At 45.3% G+C, this 11,206-nt stretch overlaps 1 protein-coding gene across 1 annotated transcript; it reads left to right on the top strand.

The window, feature by feature from the left end:
• Positions 1-6,824: 6,824 nt before the first annotated feature.
• LOC149348119 (allatostatin-A receptor-like) lies at positions 6,825-10,803 on the top strand. Its single transcript, XM_089585742.1, has 2 exons — positions 6,825-7,814; positions 9,414-10,803. The coding sequence occupies exons 1-2, from the start codon at positions 6,825-6,827 to the stop codon at positions 9,717-9,719; spliced, it is 1,296 nt and encodes a 431-aa protein (XP_089441868.1). The 3' UTR covers positions 9,720-10,803.
• The last annotated feature ends 403 nt before the right edge of the window (positions 10,804-11,206 follow it).

Below are 11,206 nucleotides of genomic sequence, written 5' to 3'. Positions count from 1 at the left end.
CATTTGCATTGCGGCGCTTAGCTACATGAAACAATATGGTGTTGTTACAAATACGAATGAGAGAAGAAAAAGAAAAAAAACTAGCCATTTAATTCTGGCGGCGTCTTCAGTGGAGTAGGCTTTGGACGTCAATACGAAACTACATATAACAGCTGAGTGCGACGCTGCATGCTTTGACAATATGTGACAGCGACTTGACCGAGAGAAAGAAACCATGTTTTAAGATACTGATAGCACAGACTGAAGGAAAAGCCGGCGTCAAAAGTTTAATGGCAGAGCCACTGCTGCGTGTAGGTTGGCACGAGTAATATTATATGTGATAGTTAAGCAGGACGGCTAGGAATGAAACAGAGTAATGTGGACCAGCGCAATGCTCCTCTGAAGCGCCTCAAGTAATCCGAGACCCTGAACAGATCGCCCCGCCGCGGTGGCTCAGTGGCTATGGTGCTCGGCTGCTGACCCGAAAGACGCGGGTTCGATCCCGGCCGCGGCGGCTGAATTTCTTTGGAGGGGAAATTCTAGAGGCCCGTGTACTGTGCGATGTCAGTGCACGTTAAAGAACCCCAGGTGGTCGAAATTTCCGGAGCCCTCCACTACGGCGTCCCTGATAGCCTAAGTTGCTTCGGGACGTTAAACCCAATAAACCAAACCAAACCTCAACAGATCGAATGTAAAGGGCCTAAACCCAAATATATGGCGTTCTCTTTCTTCTCGCTGCCCTGGTGCGAAAAAAAAACGGCCGAGTAGGTGACTGTGTTTGTGATTCCGGTGCCGCACTGCACGCACGAAAAGCGTAGTGGTCTCCACTGTCCCCCGCCTACCAACTAGGCAAGGTAGAAACATCTGCACACAAAGTGACTTCTGTCACGTTTCTATGCAGCACACTGCCATGTGGAGGTGAGCAGTGAAGCTGGTCTTCTTTCTACCTGCGTCTTCATTGAAACCAAACTGATGTTCACATGTGTCGTTAGATTTCCGCGTTCTGAGGCTAGGGACGCCACTTTAACCGAAAACAAAGCTATCGGTTTGAAATGTGAAATAAACTAAAAACAGGTATCGCCACCCTATATTGAAATGAATTTAAGCGCAGAAGAACACGCACACAAGAGGAGGAAACACACAGGACTGGCGCCAACTTCGTCTGATTTATTCTTAGATAAGAGTGCGAAAATATATATATTTGCGGACGTTGAGGGGTGGAGGGACACATTTGGCAGACCATTGTCCGAACTGCAGAGCGTGCGAGCCGCGGCTGAAGGAGATAAATATACTTGGCAGAGGCGGTGATAAGACGGCACGTGAATTATTAGGAGCCTTTCACATCAGGAAGAGGGGGCATGACTGTGTGAGTGACACGTAGATTAATCTTTTGCAGGCAGAATACAGATATCTTGAGCACGCATTGTGAAATGACGATGTGTTTCTTTACTGCGCATGTCTCGTTTTGTGTATGTATTTTCGCTGTCTTACCTGCGAATAAATCAGGTGAAGTTAGCGCCAGTCCTGTCTGTTTCCTCCTCTTGTGTGCGTGTTCTTGTGCGCTTAAATTCATTTCAATATAAGCTATGCACCCTCTAGCCCAAAGAGAAGTTTTGTTAAATTGTCGCCACCCCCAGTCGTTTTTGCACGCCTACTTCATGACATCTGTGAAATTCTTACGTGCGGAAGCCTGGGAATACCTTACTCAGCCATTAACTTCCAATGGGCGATTAAGGAGCCATTTTCGGTCTTGATGCGAGGAGACTGAACATAGTGGGGCCAGAAACCAGTGTTGCATTTTTAAATACACTTTCCTAATCAACAACTGCGTATTTTGTTGCCGAACAAACGCTAACACAACTGTAAAGAACCAGATATTTATCTTACACTACGAAACAAATTGCATGAAGCTGCCTCCAGTGTGCAGTCAACTTTTCCTTCAAGCTCCTTGCCTGGCACTCCAACTTCAGACAGCGGGTCCAGCAGTCGCCCAGATAGCGGCGCCGCGGCCTTGAACCAAGAGTATCATTTACTCTAGGACAGCCGAGCGCCCGCGCTTCATTAAGTAACCCGAGAGCGCCATCCAGGCGTTGCTTATCACGGTGAAGATAAACACAACGAAAGGGGGTGGCGTTGGAACGTTATGGTATATGGCAAGCGTGACAAGGCTGCGAATTCAGGGTTACCGTTGGAGCGCAGGGGAAACTAACTGTGTTTTGTAGTTTATGCGGTTGGCTGCGGAACTGGGGCCAGCCAGCCTTTCTGATAAGATAGGCGGCTCTTAAGGGGAGCTTGTTATACGCCATCTGGTTGCTATGTGCGATTTTATTTCCCCTTTTCAGGCAAAAGTGTATTCAGCGCTTCAGGCTGGAATGAAAGAAAAAAAAAGTGGAGTGAGTTATAAACCGGGCACACGGATAGCGTACAAAAAATTTCCATATTCAATTCAATTCACTTTATTCACCAGATATCTCTGGATGGTTTCCTGGATAAAAGCTGCTAACGCTGCTTGACGAAATCCAGGAAACCAATACAAGGCAAAGCGCACAGCCTGTGACAACTAGTTATAAGCCATCAGTAATTATAAATGATATTATAACAATAAATGGTAAAAACACAAAGAATGGAACAGAGGCAGTAATTTAAAAATGTCATGAAACTCCCAGCTGTACAGAGAAGAAGAAACAAAACGTAAGAACAAAGAGACAACTGAAGATCGCACATATTCAATCAACGAAGCAAACACAAGTAGCACACTGAGCTAAACAACACAGCAAATGATAATAACAATGACTCTTCATTCTTCATGATATTCCCTCGAATATGCCTGGGTGCTTAGCTTCGAAACCGATTCACGCGGACGATTTCACACGAGTTTGTTTCATGAAAACCTCTCCTATATATAGAGTTTATGAAAACCATGCCTGCGAAAAATTTTTTAACTCATGAAACTGCGTTAAATGATGTTCTACATTTAGGCGACCTTGATCTGGAGGTAAATGCCGGAGCAAATAAGCTTCAGCCATATCGTATGATAGGAAAAACGCAGCTCTGCTTTGTAAACGGATTTGATGAGCAGCGCTTGCCTGCCGCAATGTATAAACAATCTCAGTTTAATATTTTAAGGACAGACGCGTCATCCCTTCGTCGTTATCTATACCTTATGTTTAAGGAAGCCAAAAAATAAATAGAATGAACGTTAAAATGAAAAACACTAGTTAACTTGACATATTAACACTGCGAACTATGAGGTACACCGCACTTAATAACTGAATTACACGAGTCACGTTGTGTTCTTCAGCTGGCTCTGAAATTCCACATTCGGCAGTAAGTTGAAGCAAGACATTTCATTCTTCTATTACTGCTGTGTTATACAGCGATCGCCTAAAAGATTACAGCGCGGCCACTGGAGGTAAGTAGAAAAAAAAATTCGCTGTGCCTTAGCTTGCTTAAACCCGGTAATTGCGAAAGCAAAATCCGTAGCTACGCCATGGTTCAGCGGGTAGTGTAGCTGGTGGTGGTGCTTGTGGTTAGACTTGTGGTGATGCATCGGTTATACAATCTAATCTAATCTAAACTAATCTAATCTAATCTAATCTAACCTAACCTAATCTAATCTAATCTAAATCCAAATCTAATCTAATCTAATCCAATCTAATCTAATCCAATCTAATGCAATCAAGGTCAAATGAAGGTCAGTGGTGGTCACCGCCGCGGCACGGCAAAGGCGTGAAAGTACTAGTAGTATTGCTTTCGCAATAAAAAAAAGACGGTCGTTTCTTTTGAAGCCAGCAAGTTCTTCCACAGCGTGCTTCAAACGCCTCAAGGTTCCTCCAGGATTTCACCATCGAATCACCGCGTAGACTGGTCGAACGGAAGAAGCGGGAGGGGACGGAATGAAACGTGTTGCTTTTTCATCGTTCGTTTTAGAGCACTGGTGGTTGTCTGTCTGTTTGCTACCCTTCATTGTAGTGGGAGGCGGTGGTACATGCCACTGGAGCCGCATGTCAAGAGCAGCGTACGCTCTCGCAAGAAGAACGCCCACGTGACGACAGGCTCGGCTAGAGTGCCCTCCGCTGAAGTGTAAACGCGAAGCAGAAACCAAGAACCGCACAAATGGCGAAGAAGCCGGCCGACAGGGAGGACCAAGCCAGGAGCCAGAAGGCGTGCGGTCATGTTCTTTTTACCATCGAGCTGAAGAGGCAACATCTTAAGCCTAAGCGGAAGTGAACACTTGTTTTACTTGTTTTGTACAGCGTCTAACTGAACCACGTGTGACAAGAAAACAAAAATGATGACGCTCCCGTTTCCTGGAATCGGATGGGAAAGAACTTAAGTGGCGGAGGCGAGTATTGAGGAGCATGAGAACTAGGTAAGAAGAAAATTTCGTCCTACCGCCCAGCAGCTGCCGAGTCGATGGAAGAGGCAAATAATCGAAGAGGCTCGGGAAGCTGCGTCATCAAGCGTACGCCCATTAATTACGACAAAGCCCCAGCAGAGACGCAATAAAAAAGAAGCCTTCGCTCCAATATGCCAACAAGCTGGCTCATGAGGCACAGGCGGAGGCTTCTGCAGAGTTCTGCAGATAACGGGCTTCCCTGCAAGCGATAACGGCTCTCATATTTTGATGGACGCCAGTTTTGAGGCTTCCTCGACCTCGAGCTGCCGCCATTTTCTTGTGTTTATTGCGGCGGGAAGCTGGCGCGTCATGTACAGTGATGGCCGCCACTCGAATGCGACTCGGAACGAATTTTCTTTCGTATACTTCTGGGAGACACGTTGAAAGAAAAAAAAGGAAGAAATGAGTATTCAGTAAAGCGTTCGTAGAATTTCGCGCTGACGAATGTTTTAAATAAAGAGCAATGACTTAAATCTATTATCCTTCAGGAACGGTCTGATATTGCAATTTATTGCTGATTTCTCTATAGTTCAATCTGACTTCGCGTTAAGAGGATGATTGATTTCTTGGTTGCTTTGTGCTGTCTGGACTGTTTGAATATATGAATTAACAATTAAAAGCCCTGTTTATATCCTAATCTGCAGTGAAGTTTTACCAGATTTGTTAAAGTTAAAAGTTTGATTGCTGTGCTTGTCCAGAAAAGTTTCATTATCATAATCTTCATCAGCCTGACTACGCGCACTGCAGGGCAAATGCCTCTCCCATGTCTCTCCAATTAACCCTGTCCTTCGCCAGTTGCGGCCACCGTATACCCGCGAACTTCTTAATCTCATCCAGCCACCTAACTTTCTGCTACTCCCTGATACGTTTTCCTTCTCTTGGAATCCGCTCCGTTACCCTTAAGGACCAGCGGTTATCTTGCCTTCGCATTGCATGCCCTGCCCAAGCCCATTTTTTCCTCTTGATTTCAAGTAGGATGTCATTAACCAGCGTTTGTTCCCTCACCCACTCCGCCCGCTTCCGATCCCTTAACGTTACATCTATCATTTTTCTTTCTATAGCTCGCACCGTTGTTCTTAACTTAAGCTGAACCCGCTTTGTTAGCCTCCACGTTTCCGCCCCTTAGGCGAGTACCGGTAAGATACAGCTGTTGTATACTTTCCTCTTTTAGGGCTATTGGTAAACTGCCATTCATGATCTGCGAAAACCTGCCATATGCGCTCGAGCCCATTCTTATTCTTCTAGTTACTTCTCTCTCATGATCCGGATCAGCGGTCACTATCTGCCCTAAGTAGGCACATTCCCTTACTACCTCCAGCACCTCACTACCAATTGTGAACTCCTCCTTGCGAATAACTCCTTCTAAGAGGAAAAGGCCTGGGCGTTTTTTTTTTGTTGAAGGGAACAATAGAGATCTCCAGAAATTTTAAAAGAGTAGTATTGTTATTGTTTCTCATCTGAATAAATTACATGGCTGTCGACGAAGTATCTCGTAAAATTCATGCGTTTCCCTCTGCCCAACTACAGTGCAGTCTGGTAGGCCTGGGGCATCTCGGATATCTGGGCTGAGGACTGGCCGCTTTCCAGAATGCGTTCTCTGGGGACATGCGGTCGTGGTTAACCACGTTACCATAGACGCCTAAATGGTGGTTTCGCACACCTGAGTCTGGAATATAAGATGCGGTATAGTTAAACTCATTGCTTTTCCCTAGAGGAGAGTGGGGAGTAGATATGCTTTTTTTTTACTCAGGTTGACCGGACAGTAAAGGCTGTGCGAATTTGCTGCGTAACCCTGCTGAAAAAGTTGTATGTTGCAATAAACTCATACAGTTTGTCAAAGAAATAACATAGGTTATCATAAAAATCACAGAAAATTATCATGCAAATGTCGTACATTTCTGTAAAATCATACTGTCATCATAGAGATATCATACGAATTCTATGATATATCATAGAAATTGTATGATATTTTATGATGAAGCCTTTATGAGGTTATTGCATCATATAACTTTTTTTCAGCAGGGAAACACATTTGCCTAATTAGATTCCAAATGGCGCCTCTCCGGATAACGGCTCAAATTCATCTATGCCCGTTAGTTAGCTCGTGCTGTATTTAAACGCATGTTTTGTAAACTTCTTCCATGTTGACAAAATCCTTGTACCATTATAGGAGCTAAAGCTAAAAAAGTGAATCACATTCTTGTGCTGGATAATTTTTACGTCAATGCCCTTTTATTACTACTGCATATCTATTTACTCTGCGCAGTAAATAATAGAAGATACCTGCACGCTCCAATATATTAAGAAACAAAATAAGAAATCCCTGTGCAGACTTCAAGCTGAACATCTGTAATAATGATTTGCTAACTGTCGCTTCTTTTTTATTTGTTTCAGGCCTAGGAGCAGCTCATTTAGCTGTGCTGCCAAGCCATTGAACGCCTTCGTCATGCACGGCTACAGCGAAACCTCAGCACACGAAGCGGATAGCCTGCAGAGGAATGACGCGGAATTCCTGACGCCTTCAGCAGCCGTGCGGGACTACGGCAGCTCGGATCCCATCAAGGTCCTTGCCACACTTGTCAAGCAGACCGCTGTGGCGGCCGCGTCAAACCTCTGCAACGGCACGACGTGGTCCTGCAGTGATAATCCGAGGAACGCCAGTCCCGAGGCCTCTTACGCCGATGACGAAGAGGACGACTTCTTCGAATACCCTGGAAACCGGGCAGTAGAAGAGGTTTTGGCCATCGTGGTTCCCATTCTGTTTGGTGCTATCGCCGTCATTGGCTTTTTTGGCAACGCTCTTGTGGTCGTAGTCGTGCTGTGCAACCCGCAGATGCGTTCCACTACGAACATTCTCATCATTAACCTTGCCATGGCGGATCTACTCTTCATTGTGTTCTGCGTGCCATTCACCGGTTGGGACTATACCCTAAACTACTGGCCCTTTGGTGACGTTTGGTGTAGGATAGTCCAGTACTTAGTCATAGTTTGCGCTTACGCAAGCATATACACCTTGGTCCTCATGTCCTTGGACAGGTTCCTGGCCGTGGTTCATCCCATCACCTCCATGTCTATCAGAACTGAAAGGAACGCCTACCTGGCCATTCTTCTGACGTGGGTAGTCATTCTTCTAGCCTGCATCCCTGCTCTGTTTGCCCATGGCATGCTGGTCGTCAATGAGAGTTTTTCCTCCTGCACCTTCCGAGGCGACCTGGGCTACAACATAGCAGCCTTCCAAGTATCTTTCTTCATGTCCTCCTTCGTGATTCCTCTTGCTCTCATCTTTATTCTGTACGTCCTGATGCTGAAGAGGCTCTGGTTCGGAGCCGCTCCGGGAGGTAGAGTCAGCGCAGAAAGTGTGCGCTCCAAGAAGAGGGTGACTCGGCTCGTCGTGGTGGTCGTCGTTGTCTTCGCCGTGTGCTGGTGTCCGGTACAGGTTGGTAAAGGCGCTATTTACCTCTTTCTTTCTTGCTTAAAAGTGTGAAGAGCCATACGCTGGACCTCTTTCTACATGCACTTAGGCAACGAGTTTTTAAAGACAGGTTGCTAGATCACACCCCAAATATTTCCAGCAGAATAGTTGTGCTAGCTTGTCTGAAGCTCGTGCGTACACAGGAAATAGAGGTCGCTCGGAGAGAGACAGCAATCCCAAGAAACCACGCTTATACGCATGTTCTGCAAAGAGAGAGAACGGCAATCACATCAGTATAGAAGAAATATCATATATTCTTATCTCCAACTACCACGTAGCCTTTGTCAAAAACATATGCAGCCCAAAGAGTTTGTTTGTAAGCCGTCTAGCGGGTCCTCTAACATATTTGCATTCCTAAGCTTGAGAGCACGGAAAGCACAAATCCTGCCACCTTCGAGAGGTTAGCGTTGCTAAAGATTTAAAAGCAGTAGCGCCACAGAACACAAAAGCAAACTTCCTGGGCTGTACATTTTCTACAAAGGTTGTGCCTGCAGTAACCTTTACCTGTGTAAAGGAAATGAAAAGCTTTTTAGGCTTTACCTTCAAGCACTTATGCACATACATGCATAAGTATCAAGCGATCATTGAAGTTCGTTGTATAGCGCATCTGAAGAGTTTCACCGCCGAAGTTGGTCCATGTTTTATGTCCGTGACTGCAGGTGAAGTGATGAATGCGTGGCTACTTCCCGGCGAGAGAAATTGTTAATGATCTTAAAATTTAGAACATATTAGCACCCACAAACGGATGCCCTCATTGCACGAATGGCACAACAGAGAGCATTGCTTCCTTAGATTTGATTCTGTTTGCATACGCCACTGCGATGACTGAACGATCACGGGTTTGGGCCAAAAGACGCTGGAGGCAGTGAGAAAGGGTGAAAAAATTGCAGACAAAACACCTTCAATAAATCGTCTGAAGTCACCCGGCCCGGAAAGCATTGCTAACATCCCTCATTCAATAAAGTATCTATGACGGTGGCATAACAGGTGGATCCTGTCAGAAAGAGGGGCAGTGATACCCTAATATGTGTCATTGTCACTACATAGCAGTACTAGATCCTTATACTGCTCTTTGTACTTCCTGTGAAGGGGTGGTCCCAGGTTCGAACCCCGGACCAGGACGAATTTTTCTTTAACTACGAAGTTTCTGCGAAAGCTGTGCAGCTTTCCTTTGTAGCCGTATAGCTGCGCTCGGGTGGATGTCAATGAGTAATTACTCCCTTATTACAAATCTACTCCACCTTAGGGGATTCCCCTAAAACATTTGACCAATACAGTTCCCACTTGGAGTTATTGATCAATTCGCTCTCGCCCTACCATAAGCTTGCCGTCCCGGTTCGCTCAATTCGTAGAGCGACTGCTCCGGTGAAGCGGTGGTCCCGGGTTCGAACCCCGGACCAGGACGAATTTTCCTTTAACTCCGAAGTTTCTGAGGAGGATGTAGAGCTTTCCTTTGTAGCCGTATGGCTGCGCTCGGGAGGATGTTAATGAGTAATTACTCCCTTATTGCTTCCTGTGTAATTCACTCTAATGGATGTTTGTGGCCCATTGCTTATCTCGTAGGTTGTTCTGGTGCTGAAGAGCGTCGAGATCTACGGGCTGCCCATGAACCCCCCGCGAATCGTCGTGCAGATCGCGTCACAGATCTTGGCCTACACGAACTCCTGCGTGAACCCGTTCCTGTACGCATTCCTCTCGGATAACTTCCGCAAGAGCTTTCGGAAGGTCATCTTCTGCTACCGCAACATGCCAGTGGCGGTGGGTTCGTGTCCCACCAGAACGCGGGGTGAGGACATCGACATCCCGGAGCGTGACACCATGGGGAACTCCGCGACGAACAACGCCAGGATCTTAAACAACATCCTCTAACGAAACGCCATCGGTGCATCGCTCAAATGACATTTTTGCAAGCTGGCTTTTCTGAGCGACCTAAGCTGCAGTCAGTTTGTCAGCTAGGGAGAACGCCGCCTTTTTTCTGACACGCCACTCTCATTCAAGACTAAATGCTAACACCGTGATTTGGTGTGCAAGCGACAAGAATCATCATTTCAAAGAGCACGATGGAAGCTGGCACAATAGTGACCTTTCGCAGGGAGAAAATGCAAGATTTCAAAATACCAACAGCTCTGCTCCTCAAAATTATGCTGCTCGCTGAGATGTTAGTATGTATACTGAACATTCCTGGTCCAAGCACCTCTGCGCGGCGCTGTCTAAAAGGCACAGCGCCCAAACTGCGTGTTTCGCCTACGACGCTGGTGTTCAATCCCCATCTTCTAGACTCCAGAGTGAAATGTGCGTGTTTGTGTACAGATGATATGCTTTATTGTCACCGAGACCGGACAAAGACTTTTCTCGAACACACCTGCAGAGCCTCTGCTGTGTTGTCAATCATGACCTTAAAGCCATATGTAATTATCACAGCGGATGTCATGGCGACACGCCGTGAGTGTTTTGCTCTTTGAAGATCAGGTACCCTTAAGTTGTTTAAGGATAAGTGTTGAACACTCAACAAAGCTTCAGGGTTCAGTGCTTAGTGCAACGAGGGTGCTGTCTGTATGTTAAGGCTGTTTTGGTATCGCCAGGAGTGAAAATAAGGTTTGCAATGCTGTGCTTGTTAAGTGGATTCAATGAAAAAAAAACAATCTACCGTTTGTCTGAGCTTGTAACCGCAAACCTGGGCATAGTAAGCGGCTCCAGGCCTCTCACAATCATTGTACTGTGTGTTAAGGACACTATGTGCTACTGGGTATGTGAGAAACTGTGGTTGTATACGCACCAATGTGTGTACTTAGTCAGTGTGCAATTACTTTTTGGCGAGTTCAAATATAATAGCAGTTGTTAACGTGCCCTGTATTGAAATCGATGTAGATTTCTCAGCGCTAACAGTGTAAAGAAACTTGGTGCTTTCTGTTGTGATTTCCTTAAAACTATAAAATATCAACTCAGTGCTATTCTCAACTCAAATCAAATCAAATCAAATTTATTCATTTTCATTTAGTACATGAGTTTTCCCGTCCAACCTAAGCACAGCGTGCTTGTTGGTTGTTCAGGCAGTACAGTGAATCACCGAATGTGTACAAAAAATTATGCACAAAACAATAAATTTGAGAACACTAATGCATGCATATTATACAAACATTATGTATGCATATTGAGCAAATAGGAATGCAACTCGAGAAAAACGAAAACAAACATGAACAGACGTCATCACAACTTGAAATGAGCCATCTAAACAACTGAACAAATCTAAAAATATCTAAACAACTCTAAAATCTGAAGCAAAAGGGAAAGTAGATTATAGCAAAAACAGAGAAAGTAGATTATAACATGTAAGAGGCCATCAGTGATTTATCTGC

This window comes from Amblyomma mixtum, chromosome 4 (genome assembly GCF_055824585.1).
Source record: "Amblyomma mixtum isolate Tamu chromosome 4, ASM5582458v1, whole genome shotgun sequence".
NCBI lineage: Eukaryota > Metazoa > Arthropoda > Arachnida > Ixodida > Ixodidae > Amblyomma > Amblyomma mixtum.
Note: the sequence above shows the minus strand (reverse complement) of the source record. Positions and strands in the feature narration are given on the sequence as shown.

Bases quoted from the DNA above. Each gene is read 5' to 3' on its own strand.
- LOC149348119 (XM_089585742.1), top strand. From the start codon at position 6,825: ATGCACGGCTACAGCGAAACCTCAGCACACGAAGCGGATAGCCTGCAG. The intron at 7,815-9,413 runs GTTGGTAAAGGC...CTTATCTCGTAG, and splicing joins TGTGCTGGTGTCCGGTACAG to GTTGTTCTGGTGCTGAAGAG.